The sequence below is a fragment of the Chlamydotis macqueenii genome, chromosome 1 (assembly GCF_036417535.1).
Source record: "Chlamydotis macqueenii isolate bChlMac1 chromosome 1, bChlMac1.mat, whole genome shotgun sequence".
In the NCBI taxonomy this organism is placed as follows: domain Eukaryota; kingdom Metazoa; phylum Chordata; class Aves; order Otidiformes; family Otididae; genus Chlamydotis; species Chlamydotis macqueenii.
The window spans coordinates 131,102,799-131,130,638 of record NC_141556.1 but is presented as its reverse complement, the minus strand read 5'-3'; the positions used below and the strand labels follow the sequence as shown (position 1 = coordinate 131,130,638).

The 27,840-nt window shown below is 40.4% G+C and overlaps 1 protein-coding gene across 1 annotated transcript in view; it reads left to right on the top strand.

Moving 5' to 3' along the window:
* Positions 1–260: 260 nt before the first annotated feature.
* Positions 261–27,840, top strand: part of PHEX (phosphate regulating endopeptidase X-linked) — a 104,819-nt gene continuing 77,239 nt past the window's right edge. The window contains exons 1-5 of the mRNA XM_086740255.1: positions 261–372; positions 7,062–7,130; positions 9,353–9,514; positions 25,921–26,007; positions 27,101–27,327. Of these exons, the coding sequence (XP_086596381.1) occupies positions 261–372; positions 7,062–7,130; positions 9,353–9,514; positions 25,921–26,007; positions 27,101–27,327 (657 nt within the window). The remainder of the gene's footprint in view (positions 373–7,061; positions 7,131–9,352; positions 9,515–25,920; positions 26,008–27,100; positions 27,328–27,840) is intronic.

Here is a 27,840-nt window from a genome sequence, read left to right as displayed (position 1 = left end):
AGTGGTCACCGCTTGCCTTTCCTCCTCCTGGTCAGAGGAAAACGTAGGAGACAGCTACTATTTTGCGCATGGTTTTCCTTTGAGAGGGAGAGAGCAGGAAGTGCCTAGGAAATGGTTCATGACAGAAACCTGGAGTTGTAAATAGGAGAGAGGAGGAGGAGAGCTCATGGGTGCAGTTTGTGAACAGTTGAAATACTGATACAACAGCAGCAGAGGAAAACGAGACTTCTGTGAGAGCCAGCACGTCCCAAGCCATCCCGATGGAAGGGGAGACGGTACCCAAGACCAGGAGAGCAGCCAGCAAAGCCACACGGATCGCCCTTGGTGTCTTTGTCAGTGGCACCGTTGTGCTTGGCACCGCACTTTTCTTGGGTAAGTAAAGAGGTTGAAGCTAAACTGAACGTAATTCTCCCCAGCTTGTCCACTCGGTGTGGGTGTGTGGGCTCCACAACATGTTTTGGTAAAAATCTCAGTCTCTTCTTCCCCCCCCACCCCCCCCTCAGTTTTATGTTTACCTTGAAATGGAAATATGTCAGAAAAGGGATTTGTTGTGGGAACACAAGAACTGGAAACTGCAATGTGAACGCGTGTAACTTTTGAATGCTGAATTTAAATTTAGATGCTCAGTTGATTATGTTCTAGCCAGAATTAGGTTCTTTTGCAGAATGGGGAGAAAGAAACGGGTGAGATTATGCGCGTGAGATTATGCTGATTGCAAACTCGTGGATTGTGACCGATGTGGGCTAACATCCTCTGCTTCCTGAATACGAATCTGTAGTGCACACATTTTATGGAATCTTTTGGGTTTTCCTTCATTTGGTTTTCATTTAAGGCTTGACTAAAATTCCTGTAGAAGGCTTTAATAGTGCATATGCTTGCACATTTAAAAAATGTTTCTCTTCTTCTATGATGAATTGCAAAGTCGTCTTTGCAAAAATCATAAAGAGTTGCATCCAGGATGAAATTAAAATGTTTTGATCAGATTTAGAAGCTGTAAATGAACACAATAGAGAAGGAATTAGTTTTTCCTCTCTGGAATTTGGAATCATCTCTAGATTGATTTTCTTGTAATATCACATGGAGGCATATACCTGCACCTATAAAATGATGTGGAAAAGTATATATATACCCAGATACCACCAGGCAGAGAAAAGAAAGGAGTGTTGTATCCCGTAAGAGCCTGCAGAGACAGATCCTCTTTTGGAATAATTCAGCCCAACTTTTAATTTCTTTAGACCAATACAGATTTCCCTGGACTGGAGGGAACTTAGCCTCTAAGCATATCTTTTGCTTCCCTCTGATTCTTTATTATCTTATAATATTCTTTGAAAGGTCTGCTTTGTTTATAATCACAAAAGAAAAAATTATTCCAGGTCTTCTATAGAATATTTAAAGCACTAGGCTTGCACTTGCTTAGTGTTTTTCTACTTTAGAGCAAATTTTTTAAACATGCGCATACAAGTAACTCCTGTGTATGTGAGTAATCCCACTCAGCTCAACAAAACTCTTTATAAATGTGGGCAGGATTGAATCCTCAACTTAGTAGTGCAAAATACTGTTTCTATATGAAAAAAAAAAATTGAAATAAATAAGTACAATATCAAACAGTAGAGAGTAACGAAGAGATTTTTCTTTTCTAGCACTAGATTGTTTGTTTATTGCCTGTAAAAAGCAATAGACATTTACCGCTATAGCTTGTCAGAGGTAGGAGTGCTTTAACCATAGACCAGACATGAAAATTAAGGCAAATATATTAATTCTTAGAGACAGTTTTTTAAGTGTGCTGAAGCCATTTTTGTAGCCAGAGTTTCAGTGTCAAAATTTTCATTGGTGTAACTGCTAAGAAAACAAAAATGCTGGCCTTGAGTCAAACAAAATGTTTTTAGGGTTTGTTTGGAAATTGTCTGAGGTTTTCAACCAAATGAATAAAGGAAAAAAGTTAAATTGTTTTGTTTTAACATTTTGCCTATGCAATGTTTCCATGTTTCATTGTGACACTGTGTTTTGTTTGTAAGCTTGAATTTAACTCTTTTTTAGTTTTGTTAAACTAGAAAAGCAGACCATTATTTCTGGCCTTATGAAACATTTCAGGCATCTCAAGATTACCTTTTTTCTTCAGTTTTCATTTATCTGCAAAACTTGCTGTTTATAGTAGACCTGAAACAATTTCCCCTCAATTTTCCAGCCTGAGGAGTGGAACATAGCCTTCTCCTGCTTCTCTTTTTTCTCATTCTCAGAGTTCCTACAACTCTAAGAGGAATTTGGGAAGACCATGTATTGTTATTTACCGTTACTCGCTTGTACCAGCTGTAGGTGTACTGCAACTTCAGCAGGGAGCTACCAAGGGAGTCACTTGACATCAAGCAAGGCCCTGCCTGCAGTTCTCTGGAGGGTGCTGTGGGCTGTGGCCGGATAGGAGCCTCCTCCTTAGGAGCCAGGGCCGGAGCAAAAGGAAGCAAATCGCTCTCCAGTTCCATGGGGCAAAAAGTCAGGCAGCTTTGAACCTCAAGTCCGTAGCCTCTCCTCCTGACTTAGTAGCCCTTTGGACTTCTCAGATTATAGAAACATTCACATTATCTGCGTCTGCGTATTTGTATGCCTTTTCCTCTTTCAGATTTTTTGGAGGAATTTAATTATGTTGTATACTTTCTTAAGAATCTGGAAACAAGCTTATAAAAGATGAAGCTATGACACTGAGTGTTATAAGCACAACTTTAAGTAATAACGTAATGGTTAGTTCTCTTAACAACAACAAAAAGGCAAGAGAACAAAACCAGGCAAAGTTTTTCAATCAAAATTAGCTGTTAATTAAAGGAAAAATGTTATTGCCAAGGAATTTTTTTAACGTGCTCTAATGCTGAAGTTGTAAGTGGATCAAAACCAGTTGAAATGATATTTTGCTTTTGCTTATAAGTATCAAAACCATGAAGGCTACGTCAAGTTCTTTACTAATTCTTTTTCATTCTCCCTCATTTTGGCCGAAGTGCAAAAGAATTAAATGGTGTCTGGGATTTTCCCTCCTTTCTCTGCTTTGTTAAGAAAAAAAATCTAGTAAACTTTCAAGACCTGGACAGGTTCTAAAAGTCTATCTTTAAAGCAGGAAAAGGTGAATCAAAACTCTGTGAATGAGGAGTGCAACACTTTCCAAAATGAATTAATAGGCACGTTATCCATTATTTGTAATCCACATAGGTCAAAATCATATTCTAGAGACCTGCACTTCTCTGTTTTCTACTAGTCTTCAATATTCCAATTGCAATCTCTGTATGCCTCAAAATCTTGTATATTTATTGGCTAATTTACAAAGGTTGCTGAGGTGTTGTGTTTCACTGAATCAATGCAAGCTTTGGTAAAATTGTCCAGAAATAGTTTTACATTCTCATTTTCTAAGAAACTTTGATTGAAATCCAGCCATTTCTGTCATTAAAACTATGAGACTGGAAAAGATGAAAAAGCTTTATATTGAATTCTAGCTTCAGGATTTTTATCATAAAATTTTCCTGTGCTGAAATAGGCATGTTTTCCTTTCCCTTTTGAACAATATAAAACTACAGGAGAAATTGCTTTATAACCATCAGCACTGGTAAAGCTACAATACCTTAATATATTCCATTATTGGAGATTTTGTCTGTTTTTTTTTCTTTTTTTATTTTTACCATAGACTGGGTTATTAAGATAACGGATATAAAGAGATGTTTCTTTGTCTACTGAGCACATCTACTGAGTCTTAATTCCTATATCCCACGGGATTCTCCCGTCCTCATCCACAGTATCAATTGTCTGCATGTTTGCTGCCTGACAGCAGTGTCTGAAATTAGCAATTCCTATGCTTAAGTTGCAATGGCAGCTATAATACGCATTTTTAAAAGATGAGCAAAATTATCTGACAATTTCATAGTTCTTGTCAGCAAGGTTTTTGGAAGCAAATACAATTACAGTACTTTAGGGAGCCAGTTCAGATAGAAACTGTGCTGTGCCTTATATGCAACAGCTATCTCTGGGCCCATTGTTATCTAGTTTATTCCAAGCAGGAATAAGGGGACCCTCACAGTGTCCTGTTGATGCTGAGTCATGCCTGTGGGAGCGGGCAGCGTGATGCTGCTGCAGAAGGAGGTGCAGCAGGGCAACACAAGACCCACAGCTCAGGAGAAGCTGTGGAAACCTTGCAGAAGATGGCTAGGTAGCTCCATGTTTCATTGCCAGCTGTGAAAGGTGCATCTCTGGAGGATGATAGCAATGATGATTAATTGTTTGTATCATAGAATCATAGAATACTTTGGGTTGGAAGGGACCTTTAAAGGTCATCTAGTCCAACTCCCTTGCAAGAGGCAGGGACATCTCCAACCAGATCAGGTCGCTCAGAGCCCTGTCCAAGCTAACCTTGAATATTTCCAGGGATGGGGCATCCACCACCTCTCTGGGCAACCTGTTCCAGTGTTCTACCACCTTCACTGTAAATTTTGTTTCCTGATGTCTAGTCTTTTATCCTGAGTCTGCCTTCTTCTGTTTTAAAATCATTACCCCTCAACCTATCACAACAGATCCTTCTAAAGAGTTTCTCCCCATCTTTCCTAAAAGCCCCCTTGAGGTACTGGAAGGCTGCTCTAAGGTCTCCCTGAAGCCTTCTCTTCTCCAGGCTGAACAGCCCCAGCTCTCTCAGCCTGTCCTCATAGGAGAAGTGCTCCAGCCCTCTGATCATCTTCATGGCCCTCCTCTGAACTCGCTCCAACAGGTCCACATCCTTCTTATGTTTGGGGCTTCAGAGCTGAACACAGTACTGCAGGTGGGGTCTCACGAGAGCAGAGAAGAGAGGAAGAATCACCTCCCTTGACATGCTGGCCACGGTTCTTTTGATGCAGCCCAGGATGCGGTTGGCTTTCTGGGCTGCAAGCGCACATTGCTGGCTCATGTTGAGCTTCTCATCCACCAGCACTCCCAAGTCTTTCTCCTCAGGGCTGCTGTCAATCCATTCTCCGCCCAGCCTGTGTTTGTGCTTGGGATTGCCCTGACCCATGTACAGGACTTTGCACTTGGCCTTGAGCTCCATGAGGTTTGTATAAGCCCACGTCTCCAGCCTGTCCAGGTCCCTCTGGATGGCATCCCTTCCCTCCAGTGTGTTGACCGCACCACACAGCTTGGTGTCGCTGGCGAACTTGCTGAGGGTGCACTCTATCCTGAACTTGCTGAGGGTGCACTCTATCCCACTGTCCATGTCACCGACAAAGATGTTGAACAGGGCCGGGCCCAATACCGACCCCTGAGGGATGCCACTCATCACCAGTCTCCACTTCATCAAGCCATTGACCAGTACTCTTTGAGTGAGGCAATTCAACCAATTCCGTATCCACCAAGTGATCCAATCTCTTTGTCTCCAGTTTAGAGACAAGGATGTCGTGCGGGACAGTGTCAAATGCTTTGCACAAGTCCAGGTAGACGACATCAGTTGCTCGTCCCTTGTCCACCAATGCTGTCACCCCATCATACAAGGCCACCAAATTGGTCAGGCATGATTTGCCCTTCATGAAGCCATGTTGGCTGTCACCAATCACCTCCTTGCTCTCCATGTGCCCTAGCATGGTTTCCAGGATAATCTGCTCCATGACCTTGCCAGGCACAGAGGTAAGACTGACTGACCTGTGGTTCCCCAGATCTTTCTTGTTCCCCTTTTTAAAAATGGGGGTTATGTTACCCTTTTTCCAGTCATTGGGGACCTCACCAGACTGCCACAACTTCTCAAATGTGATGGACAGTGGCTTGGCAACCTCAGGACTCAGGTTCCCTCAGGACTCGTGGATGCATCTCATCAGGCCCCATGGACTTGTGCACCTTCACGTTCCTTAGATGTTCCCAAACCTGCTTTTCTCCTACAGTGGGCAGTTCTTCACTCTCCCCGTCCCTGCTTTTGCCTTCTACAACCTGGGTGGTGTGGCTAGAGCCCTCATTGGTGAAGACTGAGGCAGAAAAGTCATTAAGTACCTCAGCCTTCTCCACGTGCTGGGTAACCAGGTCTCCTGTTTCCTTTCAGAGAGGGCCTACATTCTCACTGGACTTCCTTTTATCCCTGATGTACCTATAGAAGCTTTTCTTGTTGCCCTTGACATCCTTGGCCAGATTTAATTATGTCACAGCTTTAGCCTGCCTTACCTGATCCCTGACCGCTCGGACAACCTCTCTGTAATCCTCCCAGGCTACCTATCCTTGCTTCCACCCTCTGCAGACTTCCTTTTTGCTTTTCAGTTCGTCCAGAAGCTCCTTGTTCATCCATGCAGGCCTCCTGGCGTTTTTCCTCAACAACTTCTTTGTTGGGATGCATTCTCCTGCATCCTGAGCTTGGAGGAGGTGCTCCTTGAACATCAACCAACTTCCCTAGGCCCCTCTTCCCTCTAGGGCTGTATCCCATGGCACTTTACCCATCAGACCCCTGAAGAGGCCGAAGTCTGCTCTCCTGAAGTCCAGAGTAGAGAGCTTGCTGCACGCCCTCCTCACTGCCCCAGGGATCTTGAACTCCACCATCTCATGGTCACCGCAGCCAAGCCTGCCCTTGAGCTCCACATTCCCCACCAGCCCCTCCTTGTTGATGAGAACAAGGTCCAGCATAGCACCTCTCCTCGTTGGGTCCTCTGTCACTTGCAGGAGGAAGTTATCATCCACACATTCCAGGAACCTCCTGGGTTGCCTGTGCCCTGCTGTGTTGTCCCTCCAGCAGTTATCGGGGTGGCTGGAGTCCCCCATGAGGACCATGATGGCAATCACTGTCTGTGAGTAAAGCTGAAGTGTTGTTACTCCAGGCACTGTGCAAAGGTAGAGTTAGAGACAGCCCTTGCTCCATGCTGCCTACAAGCAAAGACAGAGGAAGGAGAAAGCAGGCATAGGAGGGGAAAAAAAATATTAGGAGCTGAAATATTTACGTAATATACATTCTAGCTGTTTTCAATCAATGTAGTCAGAGATGCATTAGGGCCAGAGCTTGCACTGACACGTGAATGATGAAGTACACAACATTTGGCTGCAATGGTCAAAATTCATTACAAATGATCTCATTATGGTTTTCTATTTTGCAGTTAGCCAAGGTCTTATAAAGTTTCATACGAAGCAACAGTACTGTTTGACCTCAGAATGCATTGAAGCTGGTAAGCAGCAATTTTATAATCTCTATTTTATCATGATTATAGTATGTTAATGAGATTTTTATATGGTCTAATTTTTTTTTTTCCATTATATATTTTACTCAGAAAGCTTCATTAACAATGAGGGAAAAAAAACATCTCCACCTTTTAAAAAACTTACTGTTTAAGTTGCTGCAGCCCTGTTTATTGTCTACAATTAAAATTCATGTTTTAAATGGTTTTAACTCTATTCTACCCAGATTAACTCAGCTTTTCCCATAGAGTTTATGTTGTTTTTTTTTTTTTAAATGGAAACCAAATTTTGGCTTTTTGGGTGTATTTTGTTGTTTCTTTCCCAGTTGTCACAAAACTAGCATGTGAATTGTTAAGCACAGAGATGCTTTAGGGCCAAGTCTTGCAGAGACTTGCATAACTGTAATATGGTGACTGTGACTCAAAATCTGCAACTACTTCCATATTGGCAGGCTCTTTTCTCCACACAGAGATACATGTGGTAGCCCTCATAGAGCTGGGATACCTATTACTATTAGATACGAATTAAAGGGCTTGGGCTTGATAGGACCTGAGAACTCCGCTTTACACTAGCCAGTTTTGACAGTTTGGCTTGCACTAAATCAATGAGAATTTTATCATTGAGTGTAACAAGAGCAAAGTTCAAACAATAGTTACCACATCTGGAAATCGCCCCCTAGAGCTGTTTTATGGGAAATGAAGTGGATACTGTGTGAACTTATAAGAGTATGTATTTCCATTCTAAACCATATTAAGCTGATACTGTGAGGTGTTTGGCTTGTATTTGACGTCCTGACAAGATGATACGGGACTCCATAGATTGAAAAATTTGCAGATCTCAGTATTACCAGGACGTTTCTTGCTATTCGGCTTCTGCTCTGCACTGCACTGACAGTGCTCTTGGCCACCCTGGGTACCACCCAGGTATATTTGCAAATATCTAAGTAAGATGGGATGACTCATCAAAACACCACCACCCTCAAAACCCCAACAACAACAAAAAAAAGTGTGGGAGCTTCATCTTGATCTTCAGAACAAAAAGATGTCGCTTAAGAAGTTTGAATCTGAATTGAATATCTTCTTCTCATGTGCACACAAAATAAAACAATTTTTTTTTTTGTAAGCTCAGCAGAAACTGACATTTTGTACCAAAGCAGATTTGGACAGCTGGATGACCTGACACTTTTATCTCAGAGTGTGCTGTGTAGTGACTACGTAGTGTCTTGAGACCTGAGCCTTGCCTTGCTCAACAACTTTTCAGGAGTTACAGAAAATTACCAAGGACCAAAACATCTCCAATGTAGCCAGTCTGAGAGTTTCCCCTTCTGAGAGCTGGGACATAAAAATATCATAGAAAGAGTTACTCTAAGTAAAAATACTGGATACTAGAAATAGTACCATAAAGTCTCTAAAAGTTATTAGATTTCCTGTTAGGATTTTTAGTCAGTTATTTGGATAAGCCTCAAAACACAGGGTCATTTAGCCAAAAAATATCAAATATCCACATATCCTCTGTCACTTGACCCATGTAGATTTATGTCACAGTCACTATAACGCACAATCATTTGTTTAGAGACTGAAAAATTATTGAGTCTCTGGCTTGTCGGATCGATCTCTTTCTCACCAGTCTCACTTGCAAGAGCAACTGGTGCGGATGGAGTCACAAAATCGAGCTGAAAACACTACAATTATCTTTTCCAATGAATGGTAGATCCGAACTTGATTTGTTTTCTTATGCAGCTATTCGTCTAAAGGTAAACAGTGCATAATTTCTGCAATGCTAACTACAATCTGCTTGATACGTATTGCTACTAAATTCCCCAAACAATTAATTCCATCATGGCAACAATGGAGAGCCTGTCTTCAGGTATCTGGCTGCAGAAGTTCATGTTTCTGTAGTGCTAGGTTCAGTGGTTGTTGCTGTACAGCACTCAAGAACAGTCATTGCAAATATTTTGTCTTTTTTTGCTTCTCATGTAGGCACTGTAAGATACTAGAGAAGCTAAGTGGTATTCTTGCTGCTGTTTTACAAATGGCAGAGATCAGGACATGCATCAGTCCTAGAACAGCAAGACTTAGCTTGCAAGTGAGGTCAGCATAACATTGCAGAATCTGGTAAATGGTAATCATCGTTTCTGGACTGTGTCTTCATGTCATTCTCTGTTTAAGAAGAAGTGTTCCACAAAATCTGTGTGACTTTTTTTTTTTCACAGCTGCTGCCATCTTAAGCAAGATAAATCAATCTGTAGATCCATGTGAGAACTTTTATCGATTTGCATGTGATGGCTGGGTATATAATCACCCTATTCCTGAAGACATGTCAAACTATGGTGTTTATCCTTGGCTGCGACACAATGTGGACCTCAAACTAAAGGGTAAGTATGTCATTTCTGAAAGTTGTTACTTGGCTTCTCAATTTTGCTTGTTAACTGGCTGGTTTTTAAATTAATAAAGACTCCATGCTCCTTTCTGTTGGTTGGATAGTATCCAACAGCTCAACTTGATGTTCTATTTTAAGTATATTTATATATATTTGTTGGTTTTTATTGCAAATAACATTGAGATATAATGAATTATAATAGAAACAGAATTTGGGAGGAAGAATACAACTGCTGGTGACTGTACAAGTTAAGAATGGAGGGACAAAAGGATACTTCTTACACCAGGGGACAGGATAACTCTTTCCCTCTTGCAGTAGACCAAAGTGCAGGAGCACAGCACGCACATTTAAGAACGTCCTAGATCCAGACAAACGTCAGTCTAGGACAGTACTCTGTCTCTAACAGTAGCCAAAAGCAGGAAAAAAAAATATAGTAAGGCAAAAATAGAGAGATATTTTCCAGTATACTTGCATAGCCCTCAACAGGAGGCAATTTACAGACTTCCAGAGACAGAGGTTGTTTTGGTATTGTGTTTCCTTCACGTTGCCATTCAAGCTGCTATTGAAGTACCTGAGCTATCATCAGTGAAACAGAAGGCTGTTTAGAAATGTGTGTCTGGAGGAAAAAAATAGCCCCAGGGTGGAAACGTGTGGGAAGAGAGGTATTTTAATCTGCATGTGACTTGACTTTGTGCTATACTCTGCAGCAAGGCCACCTCATCAGGAAGCTGTGCAGACCAGCTGGGGAGAAAGGGTGGTGATTATTGCTGGGTATGAAAACCCTGCCAGATTGTTACAATATTTGTTAAAAGCGAGTCGTGCAAAAGAAGGGACATGTGCAAGGTTTATTATTGTTGTCGATGTGCTTGAGCATTGTACAACTTGAGCACATTGTTGACGTATTAGTTGACACAAGAGCTTGTTTTGAGCACAGCATAGAACAGAGGCCAGTTTTAGGATATCGTGCTTAAATATAGCATTTACTTTCCTCTTAGATTTTGTACATATGTGCACGTGCAGGCATCAAAACCCTTCTCTACTTGCTTTCTTCTGTCATATTGTATTCAGTTTTCGCATCCTGAAGTGTTTTAAAAGCTGCATTTGGTTTTGGAATATGAGTTTGGAATTTCAAGCATATCATCTGATGACTTCTGGTTTAAGTCTGCTGAAGATGTAGCAACTAAAGGAAAAAAATATTGCCAGACCCTGTTTTAAGTTGTGTTTTGCATTCTAATAGTTCTGCTACCAGAATTGGGCTGTATTAGATAACTGCACTTCCTGCGTGAACTACAGTCACAAAGAAGCAAGTTCTAATTGAATATAGAGTAGCAAGCTGTGACTCTTATCCTTAATTTCCTCTTTTTACAGACCCTAATCAAGGACATTATGCTAAGCCACATTTTTAGATTTTTTTTCTCTTTAGAAGTTGCTAATCCCTAGCTAGGAAAATACAAGACAAAGAAAGAAACATCTAAATGAGAAGTATTTGCTTAATGGAAACTCCATATCAAAAAATAAGTGTAATGAAGTGCTTGATAACTACTTTAATAGGAAGCCTAAACTGCTCCTTCGCATGGTACAGGGACAAAGATATGAAATACATAGTGCAGAGGAGTTGATTTAATATAATATTTGTCATCTCCTCCTTAACTTTTTACTTAATTAACTGTCTAAAATATGTTCTTGGTAATTAGAAAAGGAAAAAGGAAAAGAAAAAAAAAAGTGTTGGATGTCAGTATTGGTAGCTGAAATAACAAGGCACAACTTCAGGCTCTATGTATGATTGTGTTTTAACTTGAATTACTTCAATAAATTAGGTTGACAATCTGAGTTATTAACTTGTGGGTGCCCACAACCTTGCTATCAAAATTTTTAGCAAGATGAAGAACTCTTGCATAAACATATTCATGGCTAACCAGACCTTGGAAGCCAATTTAAGCTCTCCTTCCGAAAAAAAAACCTCTTAGTGAAACCTTGTACTTCATTGTAAATATCCCTGTTTGACACTCAATAGATTAAAAAAGCCCCAGTCTTTAAAGAACTGATTATTAAGCAAATTCTATGTTCTGAAATATTTATCGTATTAAAGTATTAATCTTAAAGTGATAACACGGCTTGGCCAGAAAGCCACATTTTTCATATTTGATATTCTTTGATGGTGTGATATAGATTGAAGTATTTATTCAGAAAATATATTCAAAATTATGTTACTTAAAATAAATTATTCTACCATCTAATCTGTTTACTGGTCCCTGAATGTTCCTGAGCCTTAGGCAGAAAGGGAGTTTGGGTATTTGTGCAAAGACCTGTTGGTTACTCAAGGGTAACTTCAGTCTTCTAGAAGCTTCATTTTTTGTTCAGGGGCAATTGCTAAGGAAGAAGATCTTCCAGCTGATAATGGGTAGCAAGTGTAAGAATTAGTTTTACCTTACCAAAAAGTGGTAGATGTAGCTGTATAGTGTATGGAGCCCTGCATTAATTATTGCTGTGTTTGAGAGCAAAGTTTGTTTTTTTTTTTTTTTTTTACTTTTTTTTTTTGAGGTTACAGAGACACAAGAACACATAACTTTGCAGGTGTCAGGTTCAAGAAAGGGTAGAACATTTTCTATATCAGTCAAGGTTTTTGGTGCTTTAATAGGGAATTCCAAAGATAGGAATGGCAGTGGGTCAATGGAAAATAGCTGAGAACTACTTGGTGATAGATTTTTTTTTTTTCCTGAATATCTGTAATGGTTTAGCCTGAATTACCACACAGTTTCTCGCTCCCCCTCCCGCTCCCTTCCTTCCCAGGGAGGGAAGAAGATCTTGTGGGTTGAGATTAAGACAATTTACTAAAATAACAAGGGAAAACTACAATAATAAGAAAATATAAGGATACTAATATATACAAAATGAACAATGTATGTTTTCTCACCACCCAATATCCCAATGACTGATACAGCCTGTCCCGAGCAGCGATCACGGAAACAAAACCGAGCAGCAAGCAAAGGAGCAAAAGGGAGCCAGCAAGGTAGAGGGAACGATGCCAGCAAAACGAGGGAGAAAGATGGATGCCAGGAAGGCAGATACCCGCCCTGGCCAACCCCCACTTATATACTGAGTATGACGTTTATGATATGGAATACACTCTTTGGCCAATTTGGGTCAGTTATTCTGTCCATCTTTCTCCCAGCTTCCTGCATCTGCAAATTAGCGAGATTTGGAAAGCAGGACGGTGTCCTTGGTCTCATTCATAACAACTCCTATCATCAGGGTGTTTATCAACATTCTTCACACATGAAATCCAAAACACTCCAGCTACTGAGAGGAAAATTAACTCCATCCCTGCCAAAACCAGGACAATATCTCTGGTTGATTGAAGGAACAGGACAATAAATATTCATTTCAGGGCTCTTCTAGATTTACAAAACTTAATATGATAGTTAAAAATCCTACTTTTTTTTTTTAAGATTTGGGTTTAAATGAGGTAGGAATATATCTATATCTACCCCTTTCCCTATCCCTATACCTATATCTATTTTGTGCTCCCATGGCTTTCTCTAGCTGTATTAGGGGATTCAAATTTTATCAAAGGATAAAATTTTATCAACATTTCCCCTTTCATTTCTTTTCCATCCTTTGTTTGAGGTCACTTGGATTTCTTTTTCTGCTTTCAGAGTAATCCACAAATCATATGTGTAACTCACTTTCATCTCCTGGCTATACAAAATGGATAAAATCCTAACCTGATGACAGCAGTGGTAGGTCTTTCCTTGGACATCAGCAAGAGCAGAATTCCATGTGTTGTGGAGGAATGTACAGAAAATGATTGTAGATAGCCAAAGATATGTTAAAGGCAGAGACTTGTGGTTTTGGTTATAGCCCAGATTCAGGTAATGGGCATCTAATATTTAGGTTAAAATTAGTTGGTTCCTTATATGTCCTAGGGAGGACAGAGGTACTCCTGCTTCCTGTTAACCATTCCTGGCTGAACCAGACTGTCCCTGACTTGAAGCCAACCTTTCATTTGCAGGTACACTGCAGGCATGTTAAAAAGTCGCTCTCATTGGTTAAGAACAACCTCTTTTAGTGCTGCTGGGCCTCTGAGGAAGCTCTTGGAATCCTTCAAAATGGAACAAATATTTTGACTGTGGCACTTGTTGTATGAACAAAAGGCATCTCAAACTGCAACTCTTTCAGCCTTATGTCAGATCAAGATTGCAATGTCTTTATGAGTTAATAAATGTTTTTCACTTACTATTAAATCTCCTGCAAAGCTATTTGTGTTCCTGCAGAATTTTTCTATATTGATTAGTGGCCTTAATTAAGAGTTTAGGAGCACTATTGTCAGACCATTGAAATGCAAGTGGCTTTTTGTGAATAATTCAAAACTGGAAGTCTGAGGCAAGGAAATCAGTGCCTGTTACCTGTGGTGAATGTTCATTGTGAACCAAGCCGTTTCTTTTCCTTTCTCTGAAGACTGCAGAACAATAATATACAGGGGTTTTTTTTGTTTTTTTTTGTTTGTTTGTTTGTTTTGGTTTGGTTTTTTTTTTTTTTCCTAAGTGACCATGCAGGAAGCAATAAATTAAAAAAAAAAAACAAACAGTTACACAAGCATTCCTAAATCTCAGCACTGCAAAGGAGCTGATTTAAATTATGTGAATAATTTGTGAACGTGTCTTTCAGGCCTTTTAAATTTAATTTATGTCTGTGGAAACCAGTTTGCAGATTAAGTCTCCACACTGATCCTGGCCCAGTGAGACACCTACTTCAGACTAATTTGCTGCACTAAGTGTTCTAGCGTGGCTGTTCTCTGAATGCCAGTCGATTTAAAGTGAGAATTTCCAATATTGCAAGAGAAAGAAATGGAGGCTTTTTAGAGGGATATGACGTGGGTTTTTAAAGAATGTGAGACAGACAATAAACAAAATGACTTGGCAGTGGAGGTAACTTTTCCCAAGATAAGCTGCAATTGTTTTCTTTAGAAAACAAATTATTTTTAAAGTAAAATTAGTAAGGTAAAATATCTCGTTATGGAGTAGGATAGTTGTTTCAGACAAATCCCAGAAGTTGGCGTTGAGTGGCTGCTGTCAGTGTCAAATGGCTGCTGTCCTACACAGAGAACCCTGTGCCACAGGGCCCTTTATGGCTGGTTTCTCTTCTCCCACCTTTGATTGGGACCACTGGGATGGCTTGGATGTGGCCCATGAAATCTGTAATGCAGCTACTGACAATTATGCCTAGGTTTCTATATTAGCTGACCTGTTGTTTGGGATTTCTTCCTTCAGAGGTAACTGGTTGAGAGCTATCCCAAGTAAGAGGGAGAACAGCAGCAGTAATTAAAAAAAACCCCAAACATCAGAGGATATTTATGTTACTGTCTCTAGTATCTTCTTGTTGGATAACTGCTCCTGGATAACAAGATAGCAGCAAACAGCAACAGCATTTAAGACTATTTTGCTTGGTCTTTTCTGCTACAAATGGGTCTCTTTTCTGTGCTGTAGACTTTTTTTTTTTTTTTTCAGTAGTCCAGATCTTTCCTATAATGACATATTAATTCTAAAAAACATAAGTGGCACAAGTCAGGGAAATCTCTTTGGGCAAAAATTTAATAGCTTTTCGGTAAAATGAAGTACCTGGGTCAAAGGTGGAGAAGCCAGGGCTTTTTCCAGGCTTTGTGGCAGCTCAGAATGAAAGTTGTATTTGCAATGGGTGATTTTGGGAAACCAAGAGTACAGAAAGGAGATAATTTTGGTTCGTAAATGAGGTTTTAAGGCCGCATAGTCACTGAGCCACAGGATTCCCACAGCATCTCCCTGGTCGGGACACCAGAGCGGCATCCTCCTGTGAGCCCTGCGCCATGCTGCCATTCCACATGCAGCACAATACTCTCCCTGGATTTACAGTAAGCCTCTGTTTTGGTTGATTCCTGCAGAAGGATGATATGTTCATATCTGCAAATATTGAATTTCAAAATTAGTGTATGACTGTACTTTGGACTGGTAATTTTGCAGAAAGAGGCATTGGTACCTTGGAAGGCACAGCAATCAATGACATCTGATTTCCCATTTTCTGACTATCAAAAAAAAAATACACACATACATGTTGAAAGTATTAATATAATGAAGTAAATCTTAGTACTGCCATTTAGTATGGAGCTCCACTTATACTGTAACAATTGGGGATCTTACAATCTTCTAGCTTTAATGCAGTTTAAACTCTTGTGCCTAATAGTATAATGACATGTCTTATCCCCCACAGCATAATACTGGGAGGCTAAAGTAGGCAGGGAAGGGGAGAGGGAAATATTGGTCAAAAAATTAAGATTTATTATTGAAATAAGATTTATGAACAGAGGCTCTCACATCCCCATAAGATGATTTTTGGTTTTGTTGCACTTCGTGTACAGTTATGTTAGTCGACTTTCAGAGGAACTCGTATGATGTGCTTATCTTCTTATATACAAACTCAGAGAATTTACAAAATGCTGAAACTGTAGAAACAAACAGCACTGTCGTTTAGGAAATGTGCTGTATATTAGGGCATTGAGCAGCATTAGGAAGCATTTATCTAATGTAAATGTAAGCACAGCTGTTTGAATTGCCATTTCCATGAGAACTTCCATATTTCAAAAATAAATATTCAAGGAAAGGATTGGAGAATTTCTTTTTGAGCTGGGCAACCCTAAAATGTCAATATATTAGTTGGGTTTATTTGTGTAAATACAGCGTCGTTTCATGAAAATGGTGTTTGAGAACATTTGTTTGATCTACTTGATTTATGTTCCTTGAGAATTAGAACCTGTATGAACTGATTAATTACTAAATCTTCATGAATTCCTGTGGACGTCATATTAATTACATCCTCATTAATGCAAAATTAATTCATAATGATTAAATGTTCTATCAGAATGTCAAAGGAATTAATAATGACGGGCTGGTTATTTTCAAGAGTCAGTAGTCTAACCATGGTGAGATGGACGCTGCCATCAAGAAACAGGTTGATGGACATTAATTGTATCAAATATGAAACATGTGCTTGAATTGATTAATGGTGTGTTGATCACCATTAAATGTCTTTTAAAAAAACCCAACAAAACAAACAAACAGCCCTCTTCTCCCCGAACCCACAAAATAAAACAAGGGGTGGGGGAGATGCAGTTTGTCAAAACAAGACAGGCCTAGATTAAGGCATCAGCTCCACAAGGACAATTCTGAGGGATGAGCTCCTGGAGCTGCAGAATACGCTGGTGGTTTTCATTAAAATAATAAAAAAAAAAAGGTTAATGGTTTGAAAATATGGAAACTGTTATATTTAAGGCATATGTGAGGCTGTCTAAGCCAATACCAGGCCTTTCAAAAGGGACCAATAGCCTCATTCATTTGCATCCTGGATGGCTCTGCCTTCCAAAGAATGGGAATATACAATATGGCAGGTTATAGGACAATCTGGGTTGTGTCTAGTACTCTGCATAATTTCATATTCATGTGTGAACAAGGAGTTTGCTGTTATGAAAGTTGTTTGGAATGATTATGTGGAGTCCTTATGTACCCCAGTAAGATGATTCTGGTGACCTGATTATTTACAGTGGATAACTGAGAGGAAAAAAGGTAAGAAAGTAGTAGAAGGCTGATTACAGAGGGAAGCAAAAACATATGGAAGTGGAAATAATATATGCTTTGGTAAAGTTTAAAAGCTACATTGTAAGCACTAGAAAAGTGTATTCACTTGCTATTTTATTTTATACTCAAAGGGAAAAGCTTTATTTAGTCAAGGATAGTTTTAAGCATACAAAGAGAGAGTTTTGCAAGCCTTTAATGCTAGTTTGTTTTTCCATATATATGTAACAGTAGAGAAATCTGGGCCGTAATGTATTAGAAATTCAAAATAAGTCTTTATAAAATACATTGAAATAAATTTTTTTTAGTGCATTAGGCTCTAACTGCTTCCCTTCCAGTTCTTCCTCTGAATCTAAGTAGTATTTACAGCCACCAAGGGAAAAAAAGAAAAGCCTTAATTTTAGTAAAGTGCTGGTATTTAAAAAAAAAAAAAAATTAACTGCAGTGGTGAGAAAATTTTTCAATTTTGGTCTTTTTGGTTGTGAGGGAGTGAAAATTGCATCTTTAACCAGTGTATTTTCTTATTTTGGAATCCTGGAAACAAACTTTTATTTGAAAACAAATCGTTTGCAGCTCACTTTTTGTAAAGAGTCTGGTGAAGATGAAGACTTCAGGCTGCATGTGTTGGACCGTGCACCAGACATCTGAACTAGCAAGAAACACTGTAGAACAATTAGCAGAACAGGTAGTTTACAAAAATAAATAAATTTAGGTTAGTTTATATTTTAGGGAATCCTTAAAAAACCCAAATATTGCTATCAATTCCTAATAGAGGAAACGGGTTGTACTGTACACTACAGTTGTACAGCAGGAGAAATTCTTGGAAGAACTTGTGTTTTAAAGGCATGAAGGAATTTAACCAGGCCTTGAAATTATCTATTTGGAGTTGGCTTACACTGGTGTCGGAAGAGAGCTGTAAGTAGGCTTCTGTGCCCTGCCCTGAGGTCTGTCTCTGAAGTGTTTTCCAGGCAGGCAAGAACTTGCTTTGCTCTTCTCCTGAGGCTTCCAGATGCAAAGCAGCTCTGAAATGGAAGCTGGACAGGTGAACTAGTATGGGAGTTTGACCTGTGCTAATAAACCTGCTAAGAGGGATAAAGTTGTACTGAAATATTAAAAGTTGCATCCTACAGCAGGAGATATCCATGTCTTTTTTAGGAGAGTGCTCTGAGAGAACGGATTTAACTCTAAGAATAATCTTGGCTTGACTATACTTGTCTTGCTCCCAAGAACTATGCACAGCTTTGAAATACGTCAGTTAAGTCTGTCGCTTCCTTTTAGAACGTACATATATATTCATGTTCTTCACCCTCCCCTCTATACCTCTCTCCAGCTGTAGGAGTCAACTTTCTAAACTGATGAGAAAGGGGAAGTTACCAGTGGTCAAGTGACCACAATAGTCTTGTGCATAATTTTAGATGCTGTGGCCAGTGCTTTTATTTTGAGGTAGAACATCGTGCCCCTCGTAGGCCTTTGTCCATAAAACTTACCACTGCCAGCTCTCCTTCGCTTAACTTTGGGCTCTGAAAAAAAAAAGGAACTGGAAACCAGATACTCTAAATGAACATCAGCTGACCCCAAACCATTCTGGAATAATCACTCTTGGAACATGTAAAATTGAATTACTGTAATTAAGACTGTACATTTGTCTAGCTGTGATTTCCGTAACAACAGCATGGTTCTGAAGTTTTTTTTGTGTGCCCTTTGGCATCATGGCCAAATCATTGCCCCGAGAACTGTACTGAACTTGACTTCTTAAATCCACTGCACTGGGAATTTGAAGAAAGGGCAGTGCCTTCATGACACAGTTGGAGCCCTTAGGTACCCTTAGTGGCACAAGTGCAGTTGAGTTTTAGGGGTTACAGTTGCTTTTCAGAAATTCTTTTGCAGTAGTTCTTTAGTGTGAAGAAAATACAGGATTTAAGGGTTAGACATTCTTAATGGAGACTAGATTAATCATCATTATCTTATGGCTCACGGACCTCAGGGAAGGACATTCTGCACAGAAGTGGTGTGTGTTTGGTTTGATTTCCAAATTCAAACCAAGATTTGAACAGGTTTTTCTCTGCTTTTAAGTGGAAGTTCCTCATAAGACATCCTTAAAATATCCTGCTGCTGGCATCAGACGATCTCCTGCAAATTTCCAAAACATAACTTGGGTTTTGCTTCTTCACAGAGGTAGCACACAATAGTGCTAACCTGGGAAGGAAACAAAGCTTGTGACTGACAGAAGGAGATGGGTTAACAGCTCTTTTAATTATTCTTCTCATCAGTTTGGAAACCTGACCCCTACAGCTATAGAGCAGCATAGAGGGGAGGATGAAGAAAAGAGTCTTTATTGCTCAACAATTGAAAGAGAAATCCACCTTGTCTGTCTTCAGATATTTACAAAACTCCCTTTCCACAAGCAGAGTTCCTGTGTTTTGGTCTAAGAAGCTGGAGCTCATAAACATGCAATATGGAACAAATATTTGGTTGCTAGCTGGTGCTACCCAAACCAAAGGGGAGCATGCTGTTGCATGAGGCTTTGGTAGGGCCTTACAATGGACGTAGTTGAGGAGAGACCATCTTCTGCCTTTGGCCCAGTGAATGAGTAGGCATGGGTTTCTGAGAAGTCTTTGGGCTGCTTTCTGGTTCTGCTCCTGAAAAAAATGCGTTACCAGTTGTAGTACTGAGCATGATCTGGGCAATGCAGAGCAACTCCCACTGTCACTGACATTAAAGGGAAGGAGGGGCATTCACCATCTCCAAACCTCAAGCTTTTTGAGTGTTTGGATCAAGTTCAGCAAGCTTCATGCTCATAAAGGAGCACCATTCCTATCAGTAGGACTCTGACATGAGTTTGATAAGGAGGAATTAATCCTCTGTGGCTCACTTTCTTTATCTGCAACAATGGATAATGGCTGTATCTCCTTGGTCCCACATGTCTAAGAGCACTTGGAGATTGTTATCCTAAATGTATACAGTGCAATGCCAGGAATAACCATTAGATTATCTCCTATGACCTTTCTTGTATCACAGACAATTACATTACCCATCTAATGCAGCTCAATAGCTTGCACTGGGATAAAACATAATTCACATTGGGCTAAAGCTTATCTTCCAAAAACGCATCAAGTCTTGAAGATGTTAAGGGGCAGAGAAGCCACTATCTCTTCTGGTTGCTTGACTTCAGTGGTTAATCACTGTCACTGCTGAATTTGTCTTCATCTTTCAACTGTTGGATTTCTTTGTGCCTTTTTTTTTAGTAGACTAAAGACTTGTTTGGAACCAAGCATTTTCTAATGGTGAAGTACTTTCATACTGTAATCTCATCACCCTTCCACCACCTTCTGTGAGACAAATCGTGCTCCCTCCCTGTATGGCTTTTTCCCCGCACTTCTATTTCTTAAGATGCTCAACCTAAAGAAAAACCCAAATGATTGTGTTTTTCTGCACCCTGTCCAGATGTCCAACATTGTTTTAAAAATGTGGACAGCTGAAGGGCAAATAGTGTTCCAGTCTGTCTCCCCAGCCTATGTACAGCAATAAGATAATCTCCCCACTTTGATACTTCTCTGTTTTTGCAGTCCAACCCTGCTATTTGCTCTAGCATTGCCCTAGGAGTTCATGCTGAATTACTTGTCTGCGTCTAGCTTTTTACTCCTCCAGGGTTACAACTTTCCAGGAAACGGGATGTCCACTTAGGATTCCTGCATAGCATATTTATTTTTTTTAAAGTCTGAGCATATTTCCACTTGGATATTTGCACATGCAGTTGTTTTTCTTCAAGATACAAAGCATTATAGTGTATTTCAGGTCATCATCAGATATCCCTGTGCAAATTCTACAGTTTATATTTTCCGCATACAGCAAATGTTTTTAAAAGGATAAAAAATGAATGGAAAAAAAAAGCTACTGTCTTTACTAGCACAGTTCTCCATATCTAGGATTGGAAAGTGCAGAGAAAATGTACATTTTTCTCTCTAGAATAAGAAATAAGCTTAGGGAATCACTGTCATTCAGGAATGCAACTCAACTGTATATATATAAAACTGTCTGATAGAATACAGAATATACACAATCTGCAGATCAGGTCACTAATAAATTGAATCGATATTCCTAATCTGGATAAATGGTATGCATGTTTCTTTTCCCTACAAATCTGGCTGTACAATCCCTTTTTCATGCACTCCAAGTCAGAAGAAGGTATAGGATTTCTCAGTCCCATAAATAAAACACAGCGGTTGAAAACCAAAGTGAAGCTGTGCAAGACAGTAGGCTGGAAAATCAACAAGGGCTAGAAATGGAAAGTAAGATTAAAGGTAACACTTAACCACAAGACTATCCTTAGCAGCTCCAGAATAGAATGCAGTGAAATAAACACACACACACAGAGCTTACTTTCTAAAGTGCCTTGCTGTCACTTTTGACAGCAGGTAATTGCTTTTACTGTGGGGTAGTGAACCACAGGAAGCTGGCCTTTTTTAGCCTTCTTGCCCTGAAAAAGAACTGTCTGAAGGCAACACAATATAAACTTCCTTCCTTCCCTTCCCACCCCCAGCTCCTCGCTCCCTCCCAGCTGTGGCTAGTTTTCCCTGACTGTCTATCTGAGTATCTGCAATTCAGACAACTGAGGATCATTCACAGCTGCGGCATGGGTTTTGTTGATGATGCTGAGGCTTTGTGTTTTGTACAAAAGCGAGGGAGAGCAATGATGCAAACCCATCTGACCTGGGTTGCCAGAAGTATGAGAACTTTGATTTGCAATGGGAACCTCCCCAGCCTCAGCCCCTTGGTAGAAGAAAATGAATGATGAAGCAATTTGCAACCGCAGAAAGTTGAGGATGTTGTTAACACCTTTAGCCAGTTTCTGACTGTGCAAGTGGTAGTTGCTTAATGAGAAGAGTTATGTCATGTTATTTCAGCACTGTGGAGCAGAATTACCAACAGGTTTTGACACTTGCTGTAACTGAGTTTTCTGTGAAAGGAAACATAAACTTTGCATCTGGGCATCCTATGCATATAGAAATATGGACAATGAGGTGCAGAGATTGGCAGCACAGGCCAAGATCCCTTTTATCCTGAAGAGGGTGACTTTGGAATTAATTTGAAAATGAAGTAAAAGATGTGACTGAAGAAGACCTGCCTTGCTAGAACAAACATTCAAACATATACTTTGTATTTGGCTGGGGAAACATGATCAGTGATGTAAGCTGTGCTGGTTCACTTTGCTTGTCCTGGTGACTTTTGGCTATGATAGTCCGCTTTGCATTTGCAGCAGGCTAGTGATATAAGGAAGTAGCAGAAATGCATTAATAGTGATCCTGTGCTCGTTCAGAGGGTTGTAAATCAACTTAGATTGTGATCTTTTTTTAATCTCTTCAGCTAGATTGCTATTCCATCTCTAGCACTGTAACATTTAACTGGGAGCTAACGAATGAGCTATAATTTCAAGTGGGTTTTTTTAACATCATTGGAGTACTGTGTGTTGTTAATACTGTTGGAGTGCTGAGTAGTTTGGTCAAAGCTATTTGTTCCTAAAAATTCTTATTTAAAGATGAAGCTAAAAGATACTGGTGGAAGCTGGATAAAATTTCTTTCACAACCAGTGAATTAGATGAAGGATATATTTTTTGGTCTATGGAAACTGTCTATAGATTCAAGTTGAATTCAGTTAATGTTTGGAATCCTAAAATGGAAAATTGCTTTAGGGAGATAGAGCTTTCCATTTTGAAAAAAAAAGAAAACTGAGTTTAAAAAATAAAAAGAAGAAAGCTGCAGGAAGAACAAACTCAATGTCCTTTTCAGCGCTGAGTGAGCTGCTTTGGTCAAAGTGTTGGTAACTCCAATTTCCCTAACTCTGCCACAGTTTCTAATTACAGCTGCTGGACTTAAGGAAAGCCTACTAGACTGAGCTTCTCACAATCCCCTAGCAAGGGGTGAGAGCAGGTGCTTGGAAAGGCAGAGTAGGGAACTAAACAGCAGGTCCGTTGGTATCTCATGAGGCCAAACATTAACCGATCTGTCGTGATCTTTCTTTTCCTATCCCTTGGAAGACCACAGAGGCTTTGCTTTCATTCTGATGTCCAAACAGAAAATATCTGAAGCCATTACAATTTTTCAACGTGGAAAGACAGTCCTCACAGCCAGCTCTAGTTGAGAGTTGAATTTTTTCAGAGGGGCTGGTTTTGCTCTCTGTGGATCACCAGCTGGCATTTTCCTCAGTGTGGATGAGAGTCTGAAATGCCACGTTGTGCGTCAAGGGATAGAGCACTGTTCAGAGGGTCCCCCTCCTTGCTGGTGAGAATGCAGGATAGCCCTGAGGCAGGTCGGTTCAACTCGCGGATGTCCTCAGAGAGCAGAGACTCTGAGCTGCAGCCCTTCCAAACGTGGCACTGCAGAGCTCAGTGTGCACCAACCCACACAGTTAGATATGCTCAGTGCAGGAGGGGGGCTGTCACATCCTGCTACTATGGCCAGGCTACTCACAGTACCTGACATTGCCAATTTTAAGATAGCTTCATGTGTCTGTATTGATTTCAATCACAGTAGTGACTTTTTTTCAATGGATACAGCAATCTGTAGATAGACTAATTGATTTGGAGTTGGAGAGGGTCCAGACGAGGGCCACGAAGATGGTGAGAGGGCTGGAGCACCTCTCCTATGAGGACAGGCTGAAAGAGTTGGGGCTGTTCAGCCTGGAGAAGAGGAGGCTCCGGGGAGACCTTGTAGTGGCCTTCCAGTACCTAAAGGGGACCTAAATGAAAGATGGGGAGAGACTCTTCAGTAGGGCCTGTTGTGACAGGACAAGGGGTAGCGGTTTTAAAATAGAGGGAGGTAGATGTAGATTAGATATTAGGAAAAAATTTTTTACAGTGAAGGTGGTAGAACACTGGAACAGGTTGCCCGGAGAGGTGATGGCTGCCCCATCCCTGGAAATGTTCAAGGCCAGGTTGGATGAGGCTCTGAGCAACCTGATCTGGTTGGAGATGTCCCTGCTTCTTGCAGGGTTGTTGGACTAGATGACCTTTGAAGGTCCCTTCCAACCCTAACCATTCTATGATTCTATGATTTCCCATATTTTTTATTAGTATGCATCGACTCTTGCCTTTCCTTGCTCTTCTTCTTTAAGAAAAATTTAAATATTCAAGGATATGTAAAATCCATATGTATTTGTGAGTTAAATAAGAAGCTGATTTCTAAACCTTGTATTTGGATTTTATACTATCTAATGCAGAAATCAAGTGGATGTGACCGGTGCTCCAGGTTTGAGCTTCTAAATCTTCTGAACGCTTGAGGATAAGGCTAAGGCTAAGGAACCTCTCTAGCTTAAAGAGCACTCATGGGTCACATCTCCTATTTCAGTGTCCACATGATTCAGCCATCTTTTTAAGGCTTTCATGTTTGATCACTGGATTTTACATGATCAGAACCAAGAATTTTCTTTAGAAATGAATTCTGAGCAAATTGGCAGCATCTACCCCATCTCATTCTTTACAATAGTGCAGGAAGTGTTACAGCTTTGTTCTGCTGCATAATGAGATGGTTTGATGGGAAAACACCAGGTCTGAGTTTAACGGGATTTTATGCAGGTGTATTCCTATAGTTGATTTTATTTTATTGGATCTCATCCTCTATATCTCTCCTGAGATTTAGCTAGGCTTTAGCCATTGAATTTTATTAGCTTCAAAATTTCACGAGTGTGCAGCTCACTGGCAAGGAACAGAAGTTATTGCAATGGCTTTAATAGGAGTGTATTTTTCAAGGCTTTTTGGCTCTGGCTAAGCATACAACAGGAGGGACTGGGGATGGTTCCAGCAAAGCCACTCTCTCCAGTGGACACAGTAACAATAAGACAATGCTGTGCGCAACCTGTTTGGGTCTTAGAAAACCAGGTGAGGTCCAATAGGGTTTGCTAGCCCTGTTTCTATGCTGTGCTTAGGTACTACCCTGCTTCTCTTGGCCATGGAAGTGCTCGTGCTGTGCTGCATCTGAGCTGATAGATCTCGCTGAAGCTAAGCTGCCTCTGCATTTAGCCATAGTATGTGTATCTGTAGCTACATCATGGCTGATTTATGACTTGGATAAAATGGCTTGAGGCAGCTGAAAGCAGACTTCTGAGATTCAGATGCACTTTTCGTGCTATTTCACTTCCATAACATAATGTGAAGAACGCAAGGAATGCAGTGAGAGGACAGCTTAGAAAAGCTAGTTTGGCTTTCAGGCACCAAGGAGGTTGACACCTATAGTGTGAGGGATCTGTATAATGCAGCTTTTCAAATAGTAGTTGGGCACTTGGCCTTCTATGTCATTTACAGGATGGAGGTTGTGTGTGTTTGACAGACAACAAGGCAGCTCTCCACTGCTTGCTTTCAGCAGCAGCAGATCTGGCAAAAGGGAATGCCAGTGGTCTTGCTCCGGGGATCCTGTCACCTTCTCCATTAGACCTTGATTTCACAAAGTACCAGCATCAGAGGCTGAGCCACTTGGAAGAATTCCTAACTCTCTGCCCTGTAACCTGGTTCCCACCCTTGCCCTATGATTCCTTGTCCCCTCAGTTTGCTGAGGTCAGCTGTTTGTGAGATGAGTAACAAACAGTATCTGTCAGCTGGCTTTAAAAGAGTTTGCTTAAAAAATCCTTCTTTGTTGGGGGTGAAAAAAAAGTGCAAACACCTCTTATGTCTGTGTTACTACTTAAGAAAATACATATGGAACCTCATCCTTAATTAAACAAATGCTATGTTTAAAACAAATGCTGAGGCAGGCAGACAGTTCCTATATTTTCCAATGTATTGAAAAAAAAGGTCATTTCTTTTTTCAGCATTGCTTGAGAGACCCATCAGCAAAAGACGAGACAGTGAAGCTGTACAGAAGGCTAAAACCCTTTATGCATCCTGCATGAATGAGAGTAAGTGGCCTGGTTTGAGGGGGACACATATGTGTTACCCATGTTTATAAAAGTAGACTTTTTTTTGCTTTCTGCTGAGCTCTGTGAAGCTTTGTGCAGACGCACAGGTTTCACTGCTTTTGCTTCAACTGAATGCAGAGGGTCTTCTACACATTTCTGAAGCTGGCTATCAAGGCTGAGGTACACCAAGGCACGAGAAGTCAGTTTTAGAGACCTCTGCTTGTCAGGGAACTGTGAAGGGATATTTATGTGTGCAAAAGGAACCAAAAACATGTCCTGGGGGTGTGGGGATAGTGCCTGGTAAATCAGAGGAGTCCTCTGATGAAATTCTCATACTTACACTTTCAAGAGCCTGTTGCTCAGCGCCTTCTACCTTTCTCTAAATTTGTTTAATCAAAACCCTTCCACAGGGCTGGGTATACATGGCTGTGGACTCTTTAGCTTTGAGTGATCTGGATGTGAAGCAAGTTTGTACTGGGAGCCCTATAGCTACATTTGCAGGCTGCTTTTCCTGAGTTTGTAAATGTTCTTGTAACATGATGTACGCTAGGTTGGGACACATCACTACCTTTATGTAGCTGCATGTATGAAAGATAAGTTGGGAGGGCATGGACTTTGTCCTTCAAAGGGCTGTATGTTCTTCTGACTCTTTCAGACTTTGTTTCCTGAGCAGTTTTCTTCCAGCATGGCCTGAAACTGACTGCCAGCAACTGAGACAGTCTGCCCCACAACCTTGGTGCCAAGATGCTGACCCCCCCTGCTTTGATTATGTACAATAACCCCCTCTCAGAACCAGTGAAGTTTCCATGATAATTCCTAAGCAAGGAATGCTTTTTTTTTTTAATTGGCATAGTTCCAGCACTTAGCCTTTTTTGAAAGGCACTGGTTTGCTTCTGTTATTCTTGATTCAGATAAACTGGGTTGGACTCTTGTGCTTCTGTGCTCACAGGCAGAGCAGAGGCTTTGGGTTTCAGCTATTGTGTTTTGTCTTGCCTAGAAATTGATCAATACCAATAAATCTTTGTGTCTCGAACGGCTGCTGCTGGATTTGAATTGTCTGGGATGTAATTCTTTTTGCACTTTGACATTTCAGATAAAATTGAAAAAGCCGATGTGAAGCCCCTATTAAGTATACTGAGGCATTCACCTTTCCGCTGGCCTGTGCTGGAATCCAACATTGGACCTGAAGGACTGTGGTCAGAAAGGAAGTTTAGCTTAGTCCAAGCTTTGGCAACTCTTCGTGGTCAATACAGTAACTCTGTCTTCATTCGTTTGTATGTGGCTGCTGATGACAAAATCTCCAGTCGGTATATCCTGAAGGTAGAATACAGCATACCTAATAAGTTATTTTGCATTATATTTTGTGGGCTTTTTAAAAAAAAATATATATGTTTATGTGCCAAATGTTTAGACTTGATTATTGTTGCTATTATCTACAGACTTACAGATGTACATAGGTTCTAATTTATGGGAACACAGAAGCGAGTAGGAACCATATGCTGCTGAAAAATGTTTCTGTACAGGATATTTTCTCCTTTCAAATGGCAAAAAAAAGGGAAAAGATGTTTCCGCTGGGCCAAAGCCCTGGGTCTATGTGCGTGAAAATGAGAGAGGTGGATATCCACTCCTAGAGATGTTTTAGGTGCTGCTTATGACTCATCAGTTGCATGAAGAATGCTTTTTTTTGCCTGTGAAAATGAAAGATGGTGCATTACTGGCAGGTATTTTGAACTTGAGCTATTTTTCTTGAGATGGAAACACATTATCTTGTGCTTATGTAGCACCTTACAACACAAATGTATCCCAAACACTTCTAAATTTGAAGTACAGAAT